This window comes from Aquarana catesbeiana, linkage group LG07, assembly GCF_042186555.1.
Source record: "Aquarana catesbeiana isolate 2022-GZ linkage group LG07, ASM4218655v1, whole genome shotgun sequence".
Taxonomy (NCBI): Eukaryota; Metazoa; Chordata; class Amphibia; order Anura; family Ranidae; genus Aquarana; species Aquarana catesbeiana.
The window spans coordinates 335,505,315-335,528,080 of record NC_133330.1 but is presented as its reverse complement, the minus strand read 5'-3'; the positions used below and the strand labels follow the sequence as shown (position 1 = coordinate 335,528,080).

At 42.9% G+C, this 22,766-nt stretch overlaps 1 protein-coding gene across 2 annotated transcripts in view; it reads left to right on the top strand.

The window, feature by feature from the left end:
• PLPP3 (phospholipid phosphatase 3) overlaps window positions 1–22,766 on the top strand; it is an 88,220-nt gene that overhangs the window by 26,804 nt on the left and 38,650 nt on the right. The window contains exon 2 of one of the 2 annotated variants that reach the window (XM_073593893.1): window positions 17,428–17,585. In XM_073593893.1, the coding sequence (XP_073449994.1) occupies window positions 17,428–17,585 (158 nt within the window). Of the gene's footprint in view, window positions 1–17,427; window positions 17,586–19,920; window positions 20,079–22,766 lie in introns of both variants that reach the window. The other variant, XM_073593892.1, reaches the window with a different exon arrangement.

Below are 22,766 nucleotides of genomic sequence, written 5' to 3'. Positions count from 1 at the left end.
ACACTATTACTTACATCTGGGTAGGTTGCAGTAGACCATTGATATGGTCTGTAACCTGACCTGGGGAATATGTCTGCCTTGATGGTGGTCACACTCAATGCATTGGGAGAACCAAACCCTCATTCCTCTGGGAGAACCTTGTTTGGGATGCTTGATGAAACTGTTGTAAACCATAGGTAGGGTCTGCAACCTAACCTGGAGAATATGTCCGTCTTGATGGTGGTCACACTTAATGCATTGGGAGAACCAAACCTTTGTCCCTCTGGGTGGAACTTTATATGAAATGGTTGGTGAAAATGTCAATAAATCATTAGTATGGTCTGCAACTTGACCTGGAAATAATGTCTGTATTGATGGTGGACACACTCAATACATTGAGAGAATCAAACCAGAATCAAATTATCTCAAAAATCCCAGTTGGCTTTGTGTTGCAGAGTCAGTTGGCACTCCGGAGGTTTCACATCTTTCGAAAAAGTTAATTTATTGTATTAAAACACTATTACTCACATATAGGTAGGTTGCAGTATACGGTTGGTATGGTCTGCAATATGACCTGGAGAACATATCTGTCTTCGCGTAGACCTTTGCCCTTGATGGCGGTATATTCAATGCATTGGGAGAACCAAACCTTCTTTTCCCGGTGAACTTTATGTGAGATGGTTGATGAGATTGTCAGGAAAGTATCTCAAAAATCCCAGTTGGCTTTGTGTTGCAGAGGTGCCTGGCATTAATGTATTTTTTGTGCAGGTGTGAAATCTCTTGATTAATCTCTTCCATATGTTAATGCCAAGTGCCTCCGCAACACAAAGCCAGCTGGAATTTTTGAGATACTTCAACCCTCCATTATAGAGAGCACCCAACGAAACGAAAATTTGATTCCCCGAATTCAATAGGTGCCACTTCTTTCAAGACGAGAAATTTTTCAGGTCCGGTTGCAGAAATGCAGATCTTACCAATGGTTTACTGACAACTTCATCAACCATCCCATACAAGGTATACCCAGAGGGACGAAGGTTTGCTTCTCCCAATGCATTGACTGCAAACCCCATCAGATATACAGTATTCTTCAGAGCAGGTTGAAGACCTTACCAATGTTTTACTGACAATTTCATCAACCATTCCATATAGGTTCCACCCAGAAGGATGTAGGTTTGATTCTCCCAATGCATTAAGTGTGGCCACCATCAATACAGACATATTCTCCAGGTTAGGTTGCAGACCCTACCAATGATTTACGATAGTTTCATCAACCAGAGGGATGAAAGTTTGGTTTTCTCAATGCAATGAGTGCAATCCCCATCAAGACAGAGATACAGTATTCTTCAGAATAGGTTGCAGACCTTACCAATGGTTTACTGACATATTCATCAACCATTCCATATAAGGTCCACCCAGTAGGACGAAGGTTTAGTTCTTGAATATGGCCGTCATCAAGAATAAACATCTGCATGGACATAGATACTCTATATTCTCCACAAGCTTAAGGGTGCAGACCATACCAAGGGTTACTGCAACCTACCCAGAAAGGAATAATCTGTGCTTCTTCCACCAACATATTCCTAACTTTGACTACCTCCAAGAGGTAAAACTGCACTATATTGGGCCCTCCTGTCTTCTCTAAATTCTCAATTTTTTTCCAAGAGTGGACAACCAACATGCAGTAGATTTATGACATGTTTCTTAGTCTACAAAACACTGTTTGGTCTATCAATCTTTTTTATCAGTCTTTTTTTCACTAGAAATGAACAGATTGTAGGGTGTTTTGGTATTTGCAATGAATGCTTTTTTTTTTTGTACTTTGGCATGCAGTTTAACCTCTTTGCTCCCGGTGAGGTTGCTGCAGATTACTGCAGGATTTAGAATGGGGAGTGAAGACAATGCTTCCTTCATAGCTGGCCCTTTGTCTCCCAGAGACTGAGGGAGCGGTGAATGAAGGTCAGCGGCCGAGCCACCAGGGTAGTGAAATTTGTCCCGTGGGAATTGAAAGGATCCCCTTGTCACCATGTGATCCTCCCAAACCTGCGTGCCACAGCACAAAGGCGGGGGATTTGGTACGGCGGGATTCCTATTCAGGCTAGGTGATTGAGCAGATGTAAGCATAATTATGGAAGCCTTGAATACCTCCACTATTGCAGAATGCTTTGGATGGCCCTCACGTTGTGTGCCGATCCCTGGCACCGCCAGTTCACTTGTCATCCGTTGAAAAAGTCATGGGGGAGTTGGAAAAAAAAAATTGCAGTTTTGGATTGATGGCTTGTTTTAGAGGACAGTATAACCATACAGGCTATGGTGAGAAGGGACTAAAGGAATCAAAAAGCCCTCCAACTGAATCAGTGCAGAGGACAGTAAAGCCTTCTTAGAACAGATGGAATTCACATGTCTCATTCCATCACATATCCTACTCTATAGAAGCCATGGCTTCCATATGCTGCACTGATGATGGCCAAAAAGCCTGAAACAGCTGTATGCAGTTTGGAATAAATGGCTCTATAGTATTAGGCTAGATTTGTATTATACACCACCGGTTCTGGATGTGCATCTGGCTGGTGGGGCAAAAATGAATGATTTGCATGACTTCGTCTCCTGTTGCTATCAAGCATGAAAACAAAGAAAGATGCCAGGACATAGCTAAGCTAATGCCTTTGAGGATGGCACATTAGTCATGGTCTCAGCAATGGTCTTGTGGAGGAACAAGGCATTTAGAGATGATCCCACTGTTGAAAAAAGAAGTCAGAACTCCTGAAATACTTGGAAACCTCTGCTTTGAGATCCCATGAGGGCCGGTCACGCGCAGTGCTATCTTAATAGCATCATGGGCCCCTGGGCAAAGTAATGCCCTGGGGCCCCTACAAGCCTGCATCAGGTGGCCCCATCACAGTGTCCCCTTACATCAGGTGTCCCCATTACAGCACCCCAATACATCAGGTGTCCCCATCACAGTGCCCATATTCATCAGGTTCCCCAATTGCAGCGTATCCTTAGATCAGATATCTCCATCCATCAGGTGTCCCCATCACAGTGTCCCCATCCATCAGGTATCCCCATCGCATTGCCCCCTTACATCAGGTGTCCCCATCCATCAGGTGTACCCATCACAGTACCCCCTTACATCAGGTGTCCCCACCACAGTGTCCCCATCCATCAGGTGTCCCCATCACAGTGCCCCCTAAATCAGGTGTCCCCATCACAGTGCCCCCTTACATCAGGTGTCCCAATCACAGTTCCCCTCATACATCAGTTTTCCCCATCACAGTGTCCCCATACATGAGGTGTCTCCATCAGAGTTCCCCCTTTCATTAGCTGTCCTCATCATACTGCCCCATACATCAGAGTTGTGCCCCCCCCCCCCCTTCCCCCTTGTACTCACAGATCACAAATGCTGTTCCCACCTGCAATGAAGGCAGCTCCTCCTTCCTCTCCCTGCCGAGACTGAGGTGGGTTCTCAGTCTCAGTTGCGCCTCTCTTCCACCCCCTGCAGGAGGGAGGGGAAAGCTGAATCCTTTCTCCAGCAGAAGCCAGCCGCTGCTCCTTCTGACAGGAGTGACATTGCAGCTACTCCTGTCAAAGAGGAGCAGAAGAAGCATTCAAATCTCTAGTGTGCCCCCCAAACTCAGCACGCGACAACCCCTTCCATCCCGCCCTGATCATTGGGCCCCCATGCACCTGGGGCTCCAGGCAGTGCCTAGTGTGCACTTAGACGGTCCTGGTCACGTGACCAAATGCCGAGGCATCTGCTGCTGATTGGTCATGCCAGTTTTTGCAGCCAAGGTAAGCACCTTGCTCTGAGTGTGCAAGGTGTGCAATGTATCTAAACCATAGGTGTGCGCAGCCTAATGCATTAGGGTGTGCACCCTTAAGCTGAAACATACAAGCATGTGTATGTATCAACATATATATGACCACGGCACATTGATCTCCCTGCTGGCACAGTGAAAGAGAAAAGGATAAACATTTCTCTTATGGCAGAGCCGGTAAGAGGGAGATCTTTCCCATGTCCTGTTGCTACACAGAACGATAACACTAATGCGCATGGGGGGATTAGGGTGTGCCTGGGCACACCCGGCACACCCTGTGCGCACGCCTATGATCTAAACCCAAAAACACAAAGGTTTGGGAAACCTTTGTACGTCCCTATGTAGACTTATTATAGGTTGTAATATATCCTGCCCCCAATAACGTTGGTGAGAAATGCCCGGAAGCTGGAAATATATATTAGGAAATTAGGTGATTTCATACTGCAAGAGCAACCACTTCACCGAGTCCTTCTATCACCCATTAACTGCGTTATTAACAAACCGGACCCTGAATTTGCATAGTGTTTCCATATTCACAGGCTCCTCATTGTTGTGCATGGATCTCATTTTCATTAACTCCCAGCTAGAAGTTATTAATACACACCTGTCGTCGGCTAATTGGAAAATAAACAAAGTGACTCAGGTGACTAAAGTACGACCCTTATCTCGGAGCATTGACCTACTTCAGGTATCCTGTTTAGATGATGGAGCTTTGCCAGGTCACGGGAGGGGGTTTCCCATTAAAAATTCAAGACTTCTTCCTCAAAATAAAAGAGTTAACTGAAAGAGTATCTAAACCCAAGAACAATCATGTATTATACTGCAGCTTACCAGTCCTTAGATGTGGTGGCTGCATTAGTTTTCTTTTTTTATGGTTTTCCCGTCTTTTATTTTCACCTGATGATCCTGCTAGTAACGCACTTCCTGTTCTAGGGTGACAACACTCTCTCACAGCATTGTACGTATCAAGCGTTGTCACCCTAGGACAGGAAGTGTGTTAGGACTGCAGAACTCCTTCCCCGCTCTTTATCACTGTAACATGGAGGGGGGGGGGGGTGTTTGGTAGTTCAGAGAGGAGAACTTGGTAGGGCTGATAACACTGCTTGTGATAGGACTGCAGAGTGCACAGGACCGTACTGGATTTTGGATAGGATCAACAAGTGTCAAACCAATGTAACAAAATGCTTTTGATCAGGGCTGTCTTAATGCATGGGCACTCCTGGGCACTGCCTAGGGGCACGAGGGGCACGAGGGCCCCATGATAATCTTGCATTATGTATTTTCCAACTGTTCCGGGACAGTTATGCTTTTTACTAAGCTGTTCCAGGATGGCTTTGTCCCGGGCAACATTCTGGAACCTGTACCGTGCCCTCCTGATCACAATATTGTGCCCACCTGATCACCATGTACTATGCCCCTCTGATCCCCCCTAGTACAGTGCCATCCTGATCCCCGCCGTACTGTGCCCCTCTGATCCCCCATGTACTGTGCCCTCCTGATCACAATATTGTGCCCTCCTGATCACAATATTGTGCCCACCTGATCCCCCTAGTGCTGTGCCCTCCTGATCACAATATTGTGCCCACCTGATCCCCACGTACTGTGCCCCTCTGATCTCCCTAGTACTGTGCCCTCCTGATCACAATATTGTGCCCTCCTGATCACAATATTGTGCCCTCCTGATTCCCACTTACTGTGCCCCTCTGATCCCCCCTAGTACTGTGCCCTCCTGACGTTCCTGTATTGTGCCCTCCTGATCACAATATTGTGCCCACCTGATCCCCCTAGTGCTGTGCCCTCCTGATCACAATATTGTGCTCATCTGATCCCCACGTACTGTGCCCCTCTGATCCCTCCTAGTACTGTGCCCTCCTGACCTTCCTGTATTGTGCCCTCCTGATCCCAATATTGTGCCCACTTGATCACCATGTACTATGCCCCTCTGATCCCCCTAGTACAGTGCCCTCCTGATCCCCCCATACTGTGGTACTGTGCCCCTCTGATCCCCCCTAGTACAGTGCCCTCCTGATCCCCCCGTACTGTGGTACTGTGCCCCTCTGATCCCCCCTAGTACTGTGCCCTCCTGACCTTCCTGTACTGTGCCCTCCTGATCCCAATATTGTGCCCTCCTGATCCCCCAGTACTGTGCCCCTCTGATCCCCCCTAGTACTGTGCCTTTGTGTGTTGATTAGTCTTTGATTCATGGCATGTTTTCTTATTGTTTAAAATTGATTTTATTGAAATACTAATGAATATACAGTATGTTTAATTTTATAAACTATTTTATTTTAATTTAATTTATAAACTATTTTATAAACGAATATTTTAATTTTATAAACTGTTTATACTTGTATTCTTGGGATATGCATAGCTTTGTAGCCCCTAAGGGCCCATTCACACTCTCCGCACTCTGAAACGTATAGTTTTAGCATGTGACTAGTGTGAATGGGCCAAAAGTTTGAAATAAATGGGCTGCCAATGCACCTAAACGTCTTGGACATGCCACAAAATTTTCGGGATGCTTGGGTTTGCTATTGGCAGCCCAATGTATCATTGTCTCCTGTGGGTGGTGTCCGTTGTGTGCTGACGGTGGGCACTCTTAATTTTTTTATTTATTTTTTATATGCCCCCCAACCCTACAGTATATACCCCCCATCCCTACAGAAAATGCCCCATCCTTACAGTAAATGCCCCATCCCTACAGTATATGTCCCTCATCCCTACAGTAAATGCCCCAACCTTACAGTAAATGCCCCATCCTTACAGCAAATGCCCCATCCCTACAGTATATGTCCCTCATCCCTACAGTAAATGCCCCAACCTTACAGTAAATGCCCCATCCTTACAGCAAATGCCCCATCCCTACAGTATATGCCCCTCATCCCTACAGTAAATGCCCCAACCTTACAGTAAATGCCCCATCCTTACAGTAAATGCCCCATCCCTACAGTATATGCCCCTCATCCCTACAGTAAATGCCCCAACCTTACAGTAAATGCCCCATCCTTACAGTAAATGCCCCATCCCTACAGTATATGCCCCTCATCCTTACAGTAAATGCCCCATCCCTACAGTAAATGCCCCATCCTTACAGTAAATGCCCCATCCCTACAGTATATGCCCCTCATCCCTACAGTAAACCATTGCACCCAGGGCAGCTGACCCTTCCCCCCCACCCCTTGCCCTGGCCCTGATTGGCAGCCCAATGTATCATTTTAGCATGTGGGTTGATGGCTGTTATGTGGCAGTGGTGGGGCACTAGGTAAACTCTTTTCTTCCAAACTCTATTGAAATGCCCCGTAGCCGAGCCGTGGCGACTTGGAGACTTCCGGTCAGCTCCGACGGGGTGCAGAAAAATGCAGACATGCCACTTTTTTTTTTTTTTTTAGACTTCTCCAAGAATGATAAAACACTTATCAAAGCTTCAGTTCTCCGACAAGACTTCCGATCATTAACAAAGAGGCGTCTTTTATTAATCAAAATCATTTTTTTCACCCCCCCAATTTCCAGTCTCGGATATTGGACTCGGAAATCCCTTTAAAAAGAAACTTTCTCTTCCCTGTAAAGCGATTAGTAAACTTTTTTTTTTTTTTTCCCCATCAGAATGGCCGATTTCCTCTTTTCCTTCCCTTTAAACTGCGGCGGTTGTGGCCCTTATGTCTCATTACATATTCGTACACTTGTGCTGTTTGTGCAGGTGGCAGCTGCCGGCGCTGGAGAGACCTTTCCACATATACAATAAGAACATTGAGGAGACTTGGCCGCCTCCCCTCCGGCCTGTGTATAGGAGATACATAAATCCAGACGTTTTACTGTCCCATCCTGAGATTCGGGTTTAATCGGATATCGCATTAAACAGTCATTCATTGAAACGCCACTTGTAGCACATAAAACCTGCGTTTACTATGATTGGCTTTTACGAGGGTCGGCCCATATTGCCGGGTTAGGGTTGCGGAAATCGACTATTAAAAAAAAAAAAAAGCCTGCTACAATACGATCCTGTCCTTCATTTCGGCTAATGAGTGTCGTGGCTTAAAGGGGTGACTTCAGGCAAACAGCTAAATACACAAATGAAAAACGATTTGTACTTCTGTCCATCCAGCTCTGAGATTTACACGGTTCTGCCATACAGCACAGCCCTGTCTGATTTTTTTTTTCAGGTTCAGGTCTTGCTCCTTCCCCAGTTATTGACTGTATAGTGAAGGAGCAGACTCATCTCTCCACCACTCTACTCTCTCCTCCTATCCGCGTGTCCCCTGTTAGCATATTTACACTGGGAGGAGAGTAATGGGGCGTACACGCGGTCGGACTTTTCGACCGGACTGGTCTGACGGACGCCGACGGACCAAATCCGGCGGACAATCCAATCGTGTGTGGGCTTCACCGGACCTTCAGCGGACCTGTCCAGCCGCAAATCTGACGGACTTTAGATTTGGAACATGCTTCAAATCTTTACGTCGGAACTCCGCCGGACCCAGAAATCAGCTCGTCTGTATGCTAGTCCTATGGACAAAACCCACGCTGGGGCAGCTATTGGCTACTGGCTATCAACTTCCTTGTTTTAGTCCGGTGTACGTCATCACTTACGAATCCATCGGACTTTGGTGTGATCATGTGTAGGCAAGTCTGTTCGTTAGAAAGTCCGATGAAAGTCCGTCAGGCAGGCTGTTTTACTTTTGTAGCTGAAAAGTCTGACCGTGTGTACACAGCATTAGAGGAAGGAGCAGAGTCCTCCAGCAGAGAAGAGTATTTCAGGAGAAGAGAGTTATAGAGGAAGGAGAAGAGTCCTCCAGCAATGCAGAGAATTTCAGGAGAGGAGAGTTAGATAGAGGAAGGAGATAATAAAAAAAAACTTTAAAAAAAAAAGAGGAAGGAGAAGATTCCTCCAGCAGAGCAGAGTATTTCAGGGGAGGAGAGTAGAGCAAGAAGAAGAGTTCTCCAGTAAGGCAGAGTATTTCAGGAAAGGAGACTTAGAGGAAGGAGAAAATAAAAAAAATAAAAATAAAAAAAAGAGGAAGGAGCAGAGTCCTCCAGCAGAGCAGAGTATGTCAGGAGAGGAGAGTTATATAGAGGAAGGAGAAGAGTCCTCCAGCAGAGCAGAGTATTTCAGGAGAGGAGAGTTATAGAGGAAGGAGTAGAGTCCACCAGCAGAGCAGATTATTTCAGGAGAGGAGAGCAGAGGAAAGAGAAGAGTCCTCCAGCATTGCAGAGTATTTCAGAAGAGGAGAGCAGAGGAAGGAGAAGAGTCCTCCAGCAGAGCAGAGTATTTCAGGAGAGGAGAGTAGAGGAAGGAGCAGAGTCCTCCAGCAGAGCAGAGTATTTCAGGAGAGGGGAGTAGAGGAAGGCGAAGAGTCTTCCAGCAGAGCAGAGTATTTCAGGAGAGGAGAGTTATAGAGGAAGGAGCAGAGTCCTCCAGCAGAGCAGAGTATTTCAATAGAGGAGAGCAGAGGAAGGAGAAGAGTCCTCCAGCAGAGTATTTCAGGAGAGGAGAGCAGAGGAAGGAGAAGAGTCCTCCAGCAGAGTATTTCAGGAGAGGAGAGCAGAGGAAGGAGAAGAGTCCTCCAGCAGAGTATTTCAGGAGAGGAGAGCAGAGGAAGGAGAAGAGTCCTCCAGCAGAGTATTTCAGGAGAGGAGAGCAGAGGAAGGAGAAGAGTCCTCCAGCAGAGCAGAGTATTTCAGGAGAGGAGAGCAGAGGAAGGAGAAGAGTCCTCCAGCAGAGTATTTCAGGAGAGGAGAGTAGAGGAAGGAGAAGAGTCCTCCAGCAGAGAAGAGTATTTCAGGAGAGGAGTGTTATGGGGCGTACACACGGTCGGACTTTTCAGCTACAAAAGTCCGACAGCCTGTCCGACAGACTTTCGAAGGACTTTCGACGGACTTGCGGCGGACTTTCTAACGAACGGACTTGCCTACACACGACCACACAAAAGTCCGTCGAATTCTTACTTGATGACGTACACCGGACTAAAATAAGGAAGTTGATAGCCAGTAGCCAATAGCTGCCCTAGCGTGGGTTTTTGTCCGTCAGACTAGCACACAGACGAGCGGATTTTTCGACCGGACTCGAGTCCGTCGGAAAGATTTGAAGCATGTTTCAAATCTAAAGTCGGATTTGAGGCTGAAAAAGTCCGTTGAAAGTCCGGAGAAGCCCACACACGATCGGATTACCAGCCAGCTTTAGTCCGTCAGCGTCCGTTGGACTTTTGTAGACGAAAAGTCCGACCGTGTGTACGCGGCATTAGAGTTGGAGAAGTACAGTTGGCCACTAATGGTTTAATACGGTTTAAAAAGTTCTCTTTTCACAGAATTTTATAAAATACTTTGGAGAATTTTTCCATATTATTTACTTTTAAAGAGGATTGGCACGTTTGGGAGCCAAGACAATTAGGGATGAGAAAACACACTTTCCCAGGAATAATGCCTCTTCCCGTGAATTGCGCAAACACGGGGCCGCCGAATATAAATATATGAAGGCATTAATGGGGCCCACAAATCACTTTTTTTTTTTTTTTCCTTATACTAACGTGTTACCGCTGTTTTATAACACAGGCAGGGTGGTAGGCGAGCAGAGACGGGCGCAGAATGCACATCAATGCTGGTGTGTACACAGGAATCATTTCTCCATTAAACGTCGCGGCTTCAAAGGGGAGAATGAGACATTTTAGGTCCAGCCACTTTGGCCGTGCGCCAGTCTCAATAATCCGCCCGTATATTACAAACCAAAGGCAGGTTTACACCAACCCCAAGACCGGTAGCGCTGAGCTGCTTAAAATAGCACCCTGTGTCACACGCGTAAAAATCATAATATTTACAGAGCCGGCCCAGCTCCAGTATCACATACCAGGCTATCGCGCCTCTGTAATCTTTATTTTTTTTATTTTTTTTTTTTTTCCCCCTTTTTTTAGCCACTGGCCGGGTTCCCAAACTTGCCTCCAAATATTAAGGTGAAGTTTCCAAGCCCTGCCCCCGCTCGTGCGGCTCTCTAATGCGAAGATTAGCCCAAAATGAGCTTACAGCACCGTGGATGGGGATTCTTTGGCAGCCGTTGTGGCGTTCTGTGACGCTCACCTTTCCTAGAGAATCACACCTAAAAAATGTTTTTTTGATGGCTGGCATGTGGAAGGGTTTGAATCCCTGTCTTATTTTTATTGCTTTGGAAAGTGGATTATTATCGTTGAAGGCCCTGAGCCTTTTTAAAAAAAATTTTTATATTACATTATTATTATTAATATTATTTATTTAGTATTATTAATATATTTAGTTATTATAAATATATATTGTGATATATGTATAATATATATCTAAAATATATGTATAATATATATATAAAATATACGTATAATATATATCTAAAATATATGTATAATATATATATCTAAAGTATGCGTGTAATATATATATCTAAAATATACGTATAATATATATCTAAAATATATGTAAAAATATATATCTAAAATATATGTATAATATATATATCTAAAATATGCGTATAATATATATATCTAAAATATACGTATAATATATATCTAAAATATATGTATAATATATATCTAAAATATACGTATAATATATATCTAAAATATATGTATAATATATATATCTAAAATATATGTATAATATATATCTAAAATATACGTATAATATATATCTAAAATATATGTATAATATATATATCTAAAATATGCGTATAATATATATATCTAAAATATACGTATAATATATATCTAAAATATATGTATAATATATATCTAAAATATACGTATAATATATATCTAAAATATATGTATAATATATATATCTAAAATATATGTATAATATATATCTAAAATATACGTATAATATATATCTAAAATATATGTATAATATATATATCTAAAATATACGTATAATATATATATCTAAAATATACGTATAATATATATCTAAAATATATGTATAATATATATCTAAAATATATGTATAATATATATATATATATATATATATATATATATATATATATATATATATATATATATATATATATAATATATGTAAAATATATTAATTATATGAATAAAAATAATAATAAAATAATTATCCAAATCCATACCAGATCTGAAAATGTAAAAAAAAAAAAAAAAAAGGCGTGGGGTCCTCCCCAAAATCCATACCAGATATAACCTTATCCGAGCATACAGCCTGGCAGGACAGGAACAGGAGGGGACGAGCGAGCACCTCCCCCACCCCAACGCATCTTGTCCCCATGTTGATGAAAAAAAAAAAAAAAAAAGCTCCGCCCGGGCAGCGGCGGATCGGGCAGTGGCAGGCACTTCGGGCAGTGGTGAGGTTCAGGCATTGGTGGCATAAGGTTGTAGCTAAACTTTGCTTTCCAGTGTTACATTGTTACATAGTTAGTCTGGTTGAAAAAAGATACAAGTCTATCTAGTTCAACCAAAAAAAGGGAGAAAAAAAAATCCTCAAAAAAAAAAAAAAAAATCTTACAATCTCACTGTATATACACAATCCTATACCCACAGTTGATCCAGAGGAGGGCAAACCCCCCCCCCCCCCAGCAAAGCACAGTGTGTGTTATAGAGATGCCATTTAATTCCCCTCCCCCACACTGCAGGTGACCTGTCTCCAGGCCGGCGTTCCTGGGCACGCCATCAGGGCACAATAATGCGCAGACTGGCATCCAACTGACATTTTCCTGGTTACGGTTAAGAGGTCTCTGAGGTTTCTCCGTACCGGATTAAACACATCCCATTTGGACCACAAAGTTGACTGGGCAAAACCCAAACTACTATGTCACCGCTCAAAAAAAAAAAAAAAAAAAAAATCCCGAAAAGAACGTAGGAAACCAGGCGGGCGTGGCGTGCAGTAACTAAAATAAAGTCTTTTTATTTGTTATTCTGTCAGCTGCCCTGTAAATTCATTTTTTAAGCATGAGACCATATTTTCTGAGCCTGAAATGATTCAGTTTTTTGTTATCTCTACCCTGCCTGTGACCTCAAACCTGCTGCAAGGAGTGAGAGGCTCTCTAGTCTGAAACATGAGACTATCAGTGCTTCACTTTGCTTCAGTTAGCCCCAGCAAGAGATGAGCGGGGGTGGCGGGAGTGACCTGCAACTTTTCTATACCATATACTAAACCCCGGACTCTGCATTCACTATATCTGCCCCCCCCCCCCCCCCCCCCAGTACACAGAGCATGGAAATATAATTATTTTAGTAAATATAACTGCTTAAATGCCTTTTCTCATCAGCAGTATATAGCAGTCTTATGACTTCTATCCGTGTCTAGTTAAAGCTTGTAGGAGGAGTTTTCATTCTCCTCTGACTGTCCTATGAGGTCGCAGGACCCCTGATCCTCTGTAATGGAGAGTGCTGATTGGCCTTGTGCTGATCACATGCACTCTACCAAGAAAGAAAAATAAAAAAAAAACCTCTAACAATACACACCAAACTGAGCATGTGCAGAGCGCCCCCCCCCCCCCCCCAAGTCTCTGTACTATCAGGAGGTGGATTAGGGACAGTGGAAGAAGGGGAGGATCAGAGAAGACAGGATCAAACAGCCTTTTTACACAATGCAGAGGATTAACCCCTTAGGTTCCACAGTGAGTATAACAAGCATGCTTAACTGCATATACAGACTGATTTTACTGTTGTGGGTTTCGTAACAGTTTAAATATCTTTGCTACCATTTGCATCCAAAATCCAAAATTTATCTTACATACATTTATTACCCCCCTTCATGACCAGGCCATTTTTTGCTATTTAGCACTGCACTACTTTAACTGGTAATTGCGCGATCATGCAACACTGTACCCAAATGAAATTTAGATAATTTTTACACAAATAGAGCTTTCTTTTGTGGTATTTGATCACCCCTGAGTTTGTTTTTTTTTTTTTGTTTTTTTTTTTTTTTGTGATATAAGTGAAAAAAGACCAAAAATGTACATACAGTCACCAGTGCAGTACAGCCTCATCATATAACTGGTGTGGTGGTGATCAGAGACACTGACTGGTGACAGCATGCTAAAAAAAAAATATATATATATTTTTATTCAATATTTGAAATATTTTTTTTTTTTTTAAATGTCACAATTTTTTTACATACTGTCACAAGTGCAGTACAGCGTCATCATATGACTAATGTGGCAGTGATCAGGGGCACTAACTGGTGACAGCATGTTAATAAAAGAAAAACTAAAAACAATTTTTATTTAATATTTAAATTTTTTTTTTAAATGTTCAAAATGTTTTTACATACAGTCACCAGTGCAGTACAGCATCATCTTATGGCGGTGATCAGGGACACTGACGGGTGACAGCATGTTAAAACAAAACAAAACAAATAATAAATAAAAACTATTTTTTAAATATTTTTTTATTCAATATTTTTAATGTTTTAAAAAAAAAAAAAAAAAAATTCCCAATTCTTTTTACATACTGTCACACGTGTAGTACAGCGTCATCATATGACTGGTGTGGTGGTGCTCAGGGACACTGACTGGTGACAGTACTGTACGTCTTTAAAAAAATTAAAAAAATTATTAGTTACTTTTTTTGTACATATTTTTATCAGAGTAGTTCAGTGCCATAGTAATACTGTACTACTCCGAGGGGGGTGATCAGAGATTTTTTTTTTTTTTTTTTTACACTTTGTTTGCTGTTGCAATGAAGAGGTTAAATCTCTGTTGTCTTGTACCATATGTCTGACAGATCCTCCATGTGCGAGCCATTTGTACAATAGCCTGGATACAAAGTCATGGCAGGGCTGGTGGGGCCACGTATCCAGACCCCTGCTCAGCTGTTTTCATCGGCGTACGCGACGCGATTGGTTGGATCTCATCAAGTTTTATCAGTCTGCATTGCTGGTCCTCATTACCGGCTTGGCCCAGCTTGTTCTACAAATGCTCAACTCCCAGCAAACTCTTGGCACGCCGAGCTGAACCTTTGGGCCAAGTTGGCCAAGTCGCGGGATGTTTAGGTAGTGAAATAAGACCAGAGCTTCTATAGTTTATATCACAAGAGAAAAAAAAAAAAAGAGATTCTCTCTTCAACAAAACTGTGTTTTGGTCTCCTGCAGCTTCACTGCTCCTGACCGTGCGCTCATGCTAAAGAATAGGGCGGTATTTATGTAGTGCTTTTGAAATCTAGTAGAGTGAGCGATCGTTATAGGTATGGAAGAAAGATATCGGTGATTTATTGCAATCAGCTTGTACATAGGGGGAACAAATGGCTTCCTATGGCGTATCAATGAATTGCACCCCTTTGGAATATTGTGCCGCCTTTAGCAAATAAATTCTAATAAAATTCAAATAAAGTCTGGAGCAATCTTATCCCAACCCTTTCACCGCAGAAGAACCCGTCAAATATATTCCAGGTCTCAAGAAACCTCTGATAAAGTTCATAGTGCCATCAGAAGGTTGTAGTAATAATAAAAACAATCATCATCAATCATGAAATATATAAAGAATACAATGTACCTAGGCTTCACTCAAAGCTGAATCTTCTTTTATTCATGCACCCCTCGTACTATAGAGTAGCCCTCCACTTTTATTGGCCATGAGTGGAGAAGGGGCCCCCTGTACTTTGGTGGCCTTGGTAGTGCATCCCTACATTGGTAGTCATTAGGAAATAGACTCCTTTATATTGGTGGCCAGAGGTAGGAAGAATGCTCCTTACATTGGTGGTCAGTGGGAAGAATGTTCCTTACATTGGTGATCAGTGAGAAGAATGTTCCTTACATTGGTGATCAGTGGGAAGAATGTTCCTTACATTGGTGATCAGTGAGAAGAATGTCCCTTACATTGGTGACCAGTGGGAAGAATGTTCCTTACATTGATGATCAGTGAGAAGAATGTCCCTTACATTGGTGATCAGTGGGAAGAATGTCCCTTACATTGGTGGTCAGTGGGAAGAATATTCCTTACATTGGTGATCAGTGGGAAGAATGTTCCTTATATTGGTGATGAGTGAGAAGAATGCCCCTTACATTGGTGATCAGTGAGAAGAATGCCCCTTACATTGGTGATCAGTGAGAAGAATGTTCCTTACATTGGTGATCAGTGAGAAGAATGTTCCTTACATTGGTGATCAGTGAGAAGAATGCCCCTTACATTGGTGATCAGTGAGAAGAATGTTCCTTACATTGGTGATCAGTGGGAAGAATGTCCCTTACATTGGTGGTCAGTGGGAAGAATGTTCCTTACATTGGTGATCAGTGAGAAGAATGTTCCTTACATTGGTGGTCAGTGGGAAGAATGTTCCTTACATTGGTGATCAGTGGGAAGAATGTTCCTTACATTGGTGGTCAATTGGAAGAATGATCTTTACATTGGTGGTCAGTGGGAAAAATGCGCCTTACATTGGTGGTCAGTGGGAAGAATACTCCTTACATTGGTGGTCAGTGGGAAGAATGCTCCTTACATTGGTGGTCAATTGGAAGAATGTCCTTTACACTGGTGATGCTCCAGCCAAAATTCATCCTGCATGTTTTGTGGTTCTACTGTAAATCTTTGTGTTGTTATTATTGTTATACATATTGTTGTTGTTGTTTTAATTATTATTGTGATATTTATGATTGCATGTAAATGTAAACATTATTTTTATTTGAAAAAGTTTGTCTTTTTGTCAGGTGTCCCCATTTCTTGCAGATTTTACTGTGGGCGCATTTATATCTATGTGCACACATTATTGGGTGGTACTTTCTGCACCGACGCTGGTTGCAGTACATGCGTTTATGCCTGTGCCTGTCCATTTCTTATGGGTCCTTAACATGCGCCAATGTGGCAAAAAAATAGAACATGACCGGTACCTTTGTTTGCTGTGTTGGTGTGTGCTGGGGTTCCATTTGAATTTAATTACGTCACCCCTAAAATGCATGTCTGCAGCATGTGTCAACGCACAAGGTAACATACATGTGTAGGTGTGAATGGGCCTATTTTTTAACGCGCGTTGAGGTTCTTCGGCATCCCATTCATTGTAAATGGGCTGCCTCATGGAAACTGTCTCAATGCATTATTTCACTTAGCGGAAGGAATCTTTTGAGTCATCAATGGCTTCTTATGTTCCTCAGAGGTTCCGGCAGCAAATTCTCTGCAGCTTGGTTCCCAGCTCCGCCCACTTGCCTTACTCGTATTGTAACTCATGCAGTTATATTTCCTGCAACAGGAAAAGCTCTGCTTTGACCAGGATCCTGTAAGGAAGTTGAGGTTTTCGGGGCTCAGGATAAAAGTGTTGTGTCGTCCACTCACACTTAGATAAAATAGTTGAAAAGATGATCAGCCAGCAACCTGAAGTCATCCAGTTATGAAGAGATTTATTTGCTACTGGGTTATATGGAATAAATATTCTTACGCGTTTCAGCCATAAGGCCTTAGTCATAGGCTATGACTAAGGCCTTATGGCCGAAACATGTAGGCGTATTTAACCTGTAACAAATAAATATCTTTGCAACTGTTCATCTTTTCAACTATTACATTTCACCACCGGCATACCTGAGGAATATTAGAAGCCATTGTGCGACTAGGGCTGTCGGCCACTACCCAATTATCCATCATGGGCGGACTGACCCTTTAATTGTCACTGACCGTCAATGTGTGGGAAGCGCATTGTAAATTGTGACCTCTTTGCCTTTGTCCTGACAGCCTGTGCCCCAGCGGTGGTGACGAACTGCACCTCCCTTATCCCGGCCTACCAGAGGGGCTTTTTCTGCAGTGATGGGAGCATAAGACATGAGCTTAAGAGAAGCACCATACCGGTCCGACTGCTCCTTCCAGTTGGGGTTTTGGTGGCTTTGGTTACTGTAAGTGACAAGCGCAGTGGCACGGTAGCCTCGTCTGGGCCCACGCAACTATCTGAAGGTGGCGCTAACATCCTCAGTCGCCTGCAGACTGCAGGGAGGTGGAGCCGAGCTGGCCATATGGGTAACAACCTGATCGAGCAATCTCTTTGCCAAAAATAATGTAGCACAAGGGCCTATCTAAACATCCCATTTAAATTACGTTCAGGTTAGACCGGCCCCTCATGCTACAAATGAAAGGGGATTATACAATCAGGTTGTAAAATGTGTGGCCAGCTTTAAAGAGGAACTCGGCTTTAGAAGATCTATTGCACGAAGACAATTAAAGTGTCTCCATTCTAGATTTGGATGGAGCGTGAAAGGGTTTTTATTGCTGTCTGGGTCCCCACTGGTGGAATTTACTCTTTATGTTTGTTAACAGGACACATAGTGATGGGAAATACAGTCACCAGTAAAGGAAGTGAGGGTAAATCTTTCAATGGGGACATCTGCTCCAGTAACCGCTATGTCATGGATGGCCAGATCTGTGTGGCTACACTCAGGAAACTGGAGGTGCAGGGAGCAGATGGGAAGTGGGAATAAAACTGGAAAAAAGGACAAGGCAGCAGGGTACAGGTTACAAGGCAGGAACAAGATCAGGATAAATAGCAACACGATCTGGCAGCAGCAGAACACTGGAGAAAGGGGGACTAACAGAGAAGGACCTAAATACCCTCCCAGCAGCCAGCATCAGGTGGCAAGTGATTACTGGGATCTGCTGGTTGCTGGGAGACACCAACTGATGGACACTGGAATTACAACCCTCCAGGGAACCACGGTGCCGCTGGCAGGTGATCCAGGTCCCCTCAATTCCTATTATGTCTCCAGGACATAATAGGTGTGTTGGTAGAGTGCTGATATAGAATATTAGGAATAGGAAATAGGAAATTTTCAAGGAAGCTCTATCTTTAGAGGTCCACAGAGTCATCTAAGTAGCGTGGAGAGAGTGAGAGTGCCAAGATTATATTGTAGGTCCAGTAAACCATTAATGACAGGAGGCTACAAGAAAATTCAACATGTTTCGGCGGGCCTCAATCCCCCCCTTTCATCAGGGTTTGGATGCGGCTAGTAAATGCACTCACAGCCTTACAGATTGCTGCCTGACCAGTGAGACCCTAATGAAATTAATTCTATTCTTTATTTGACAACTTCCTGTCCACTACTCTCCTTATTTACTATCAGTATCCAGACCCTGGTGAAGGGGGTCTTGGGTTGGTCATGGTCAGACCATGTGTCCAGTAGTCTTCTTATTTACTATCAGCATCCAGACCTTGGTGAAGGGGGTCTTGGGTTGGTCATGGTCAGACCATGTTTCCAAAATGTGTCTGGTCCTGACAAGGCCCTGCCTCTAAATATGTTGGGACTGCCCATCATATCCATTTTACTGGGTTTGTCCAACCTAAGCCCCCGAAATATGTTGGATTTTGCTTTTGACCTCCTGTCTTGCAAAATAGTGCTCTCACTTTCTCCACACTTCTCTATCTCCAGGACAGGAAGTGAAGGGGAACCTTACCAGTGGGAGAAAGACAGCAAAAAATTATAATAAGAAAATAAGAAAAAAATACCTTTTAGGATTTCTAGCCCTTTTTTATTCTATCCAAAACAACAAAAAGGTTTTGCTTGTAGATACACTTTAAAAAAAAAAAAAATTAAAGGCAAAACATTTTTTTTCATTTTGGATAAAGTAAAGGAGGGTTATAATCCCTGTCCGCTTTTTTTTTTTTTTTGCCTCCATAGTCACATTGGACAGATTTCCCTGCACTTCCTGTCCCATAGCCAACACAGGAAATGAGAGGAAATCCCTCCAAAGTGAGCAAATCCCTGGGTGGGTCACCAGAACTACTGTCCCCATAGGAAGATTTCCCCTCTATTCCTGTTCTGAGGAGAACCCAAAATTTGGGATTTTCTTTCACTTTCCTTTTCAGTGGTAATGGGCACCAGGACAAATATCGAGGGTGAATCTCAATAACAAGGTCACAGACAGCAATAAAAACCTGACGTGGGTTCTACTCCCTCTCCACTCTATCCAAAAACGAAAAAAGTTTTGCCTATAGTTATACTTTAAGTCCTTTTTGTGGGCAGCAAGCACATAGAAAAATGATTTGAGATTTAGAAAATGGGAGTCTTGCTTCTTAGGAAGTTCTATGACGACAGTTATGGACCAGAGTTCCTCTTTGACCAGATGTTGCGCTGGCCCAGACGGCGCGTGCGGTTGCGCTACCTTGTTGCGTGTAATGTTTCTTCAGCATCATCACATTGACGATCTCTTTGTTTTGTCTCTCTCTTGCTCTTTCGCTAGCTGCCCTGCCTTTCCTGATAATTGAATCTAATCAAATCCGGCCGTATGAACGGGGGTTTTACTGTGACGATGAAAGCATCAAGTACCCCATCAAACCGGGAGAGACAATTAATGATGCTGTGCTATCTGCTGTGGGCATTTTAATTTCCGTCCTCGCTGTAAGTGTGTTAAGCTTCCAATCAATACAAATCCTTCTCTTCTGTCTTCTTTTGCCTTTTATAGGATATTCTATCCATTCCGACTGCAAGAGGGGACCTGCTGGGGCAGAAAACAAGAAGCTTTTTTTAATGGTGCCACTACAAAAAAGAAACTTACTGCAGCTTAGCAGTCCATAGTTACCAACATTATGTTCCCATATCCCAGGATACTGATAACTCCACCCGTATTCCAGATGGGGAAGTCCCAAATGTTCTCATTTTACAGGGTGGTCCCACCCATCGCTGGCTCTAAATATGTAGGGACTGCCCATCATGTCCACTTTATGGGTTGGTTTATCCTAGACCCCACCTCTAAATATGCTGATACGGCCCATCACGCCCACTTTTTGGGTTGGTCATGGCCAGACCCTGCTTGCAAAATGTGCCCTGCCTCTAACTACGTTGGGACCACCCATCGTGTCAACTTTGCAGATGGCCTCCACCTAGACACTGCATCTAAATATGTAGGGGCCGCCCATCATATCCATTTTACGGGTTCGTTTAACTTAGACCCCACCTCTAAATATGTGGGGACTGCCCATCACACCCACTTTTTGAGTTGGTCATGGACCGACCCTGCTTCCAAAATGTGCCCTGCCTCAGAATATGTTGCGACCATCTATCGTGTCCACTTTATGAGGTTGGCTCCACCTAGACACTGCCTCGGAATATAGAGGGACCGCCCATTATATACATTTTACAGGCTCGTCCAGCTTAGACTCCACCTCTAATTATGCAGGGAATGCCCATCACACCCAGTTTGCGGGTTAGTCATGGCCAGATCCTGCTTCGAAATTGTGCCCTGCCTCTAAATATGTTGGGGCCACCCATCGTGTCCACTTTACAGGATGGCTCCACCTAGACCTTTTCTCTAAATATGTAGGGACCGCCCATCATATCCATTTTACAGGTTGGTCCAACTTAAACCCCATCTCTAAATATGCGGGGACAGCTCATCACATCTACTTTTTTCGTTGGTCATGGCCAAACCCTGCTTTTAAAATGTGCCCACTTTACAGTCTGGTCCCGACCAGACCTTCCTCTAAATATGCAGGGACCACCCATCATATCCACTTTACAGGTTGGTTCAATCTAGACCTTGCATCTAAATATGTGGGGACCACCCAAAAGGTGCCCAATTTACAGTCTAGTCCCAACCAGACCCTGCCTCTAAATATGTGAGGACCATTTATCATGACCACTTTGTGAGTTGGACCTACCTAGACCCTAACTCTAAATATGTTGGAAGTTGGAAGCCCTAACTAGACCTTGGCTCTAAATATGTAGGGGCCGCCAATCATGTCCACTTTATGGCTTGGTCCAGCCTAGATTCAAACTCGAAATATGTGGGGACTGCCCATCGCACCAACTTTTTGGCTTGGGCATGACCCACTTTACAGGGTGGTCCCACCCAGGCCTTGCCTTTAAATATGTAGGGACCGCCAATCATATCCACTTTACAGGTTGGTCCAGCCTAAACCCCCTCTTTTATATATGCATCCCCTTTTTCTTAATCTAAGAAGTAGGGTGAGGACAGTTAATGACCTCTTTTTGATGGTGGGGCTCTCCATGGAGGTCCTAACCCTTCTCTAATTTTTAGAAAACTAAAGAAAAAAGTTTTGTTTATAAAAAATGCATTGTAAAAATAATAATAAATATGAAAAAAATAATAATAATAGACATAACAATGATAACATTTTATTATTATTAATAATAATAATAATAATAATACTGTAGTAATAATAAGAATAAAATGAAAATAAATACAAAAAATAAATAGGAAGCTGTAAAAAAAACGTTTTGTATATAGAAAATAAGTTATAAAAATAATAATAATAATAATATCTCATATAAGATAATATTAGGACACAGATGTCTAAGTATGACTGTATTAATTAAATAATTAAGTCATATTTTATGCTTTATGAATTTCAAATGCACACTCAGAGTGAGTAAAATTCATGAGTTTTTTAAATTCCCCCGAAGCTCATTTAGTCATGTGTAAAAATCAGCCATTTGAACTTCAATGAACATTAATACAGAAATACTTTAAATAGCTAACTTCTTGCCCTGGTCCAGTAGTGATGGGAAATAAGATACGATATTGTACTTAAAATTGTTCCCAATTACGCCCCCCATCACTAATGCCATGTGTGAGAGGTCAGGTTGCTCCTTGTTGTTGAACACAAGAGGTACGGCTGTTATTTGGTCCATGTTTTCCTTGCAAAATGGAAACACACCTCAGTGGTTAATTGGCAGAGACTTAATTCCCCAATTTACAAGTTGCTACATCTGGTCCATCCCTGGGACCACCAACAGAGCCGGTGTCAGATAGAGAGGGAAGATGGGGACTGACAGATAAACAAATAAAGGAGGATGACCATCCTCCAGGCTTGACTTCCCCCAAAAAACAACAGTTTTTGTTTCTCTCAGCGATGGTCATGGTACCGCAGAGTATGGTGTTCTCACAGATTCTGTCCCCAGGAAAAATTAGTATACAGGTCTGTATTGTTTTTTTTTTTCGGTTTGGGCATGTATAATTTTATAAAGACAGACCAATTGCCTTCCTTCTTCTGGAATGGAGCCATTTTCTCATAACTCTACAAGCCACAATTATAGATCTTTGTGGCTGTAGCTTACACACTGTGG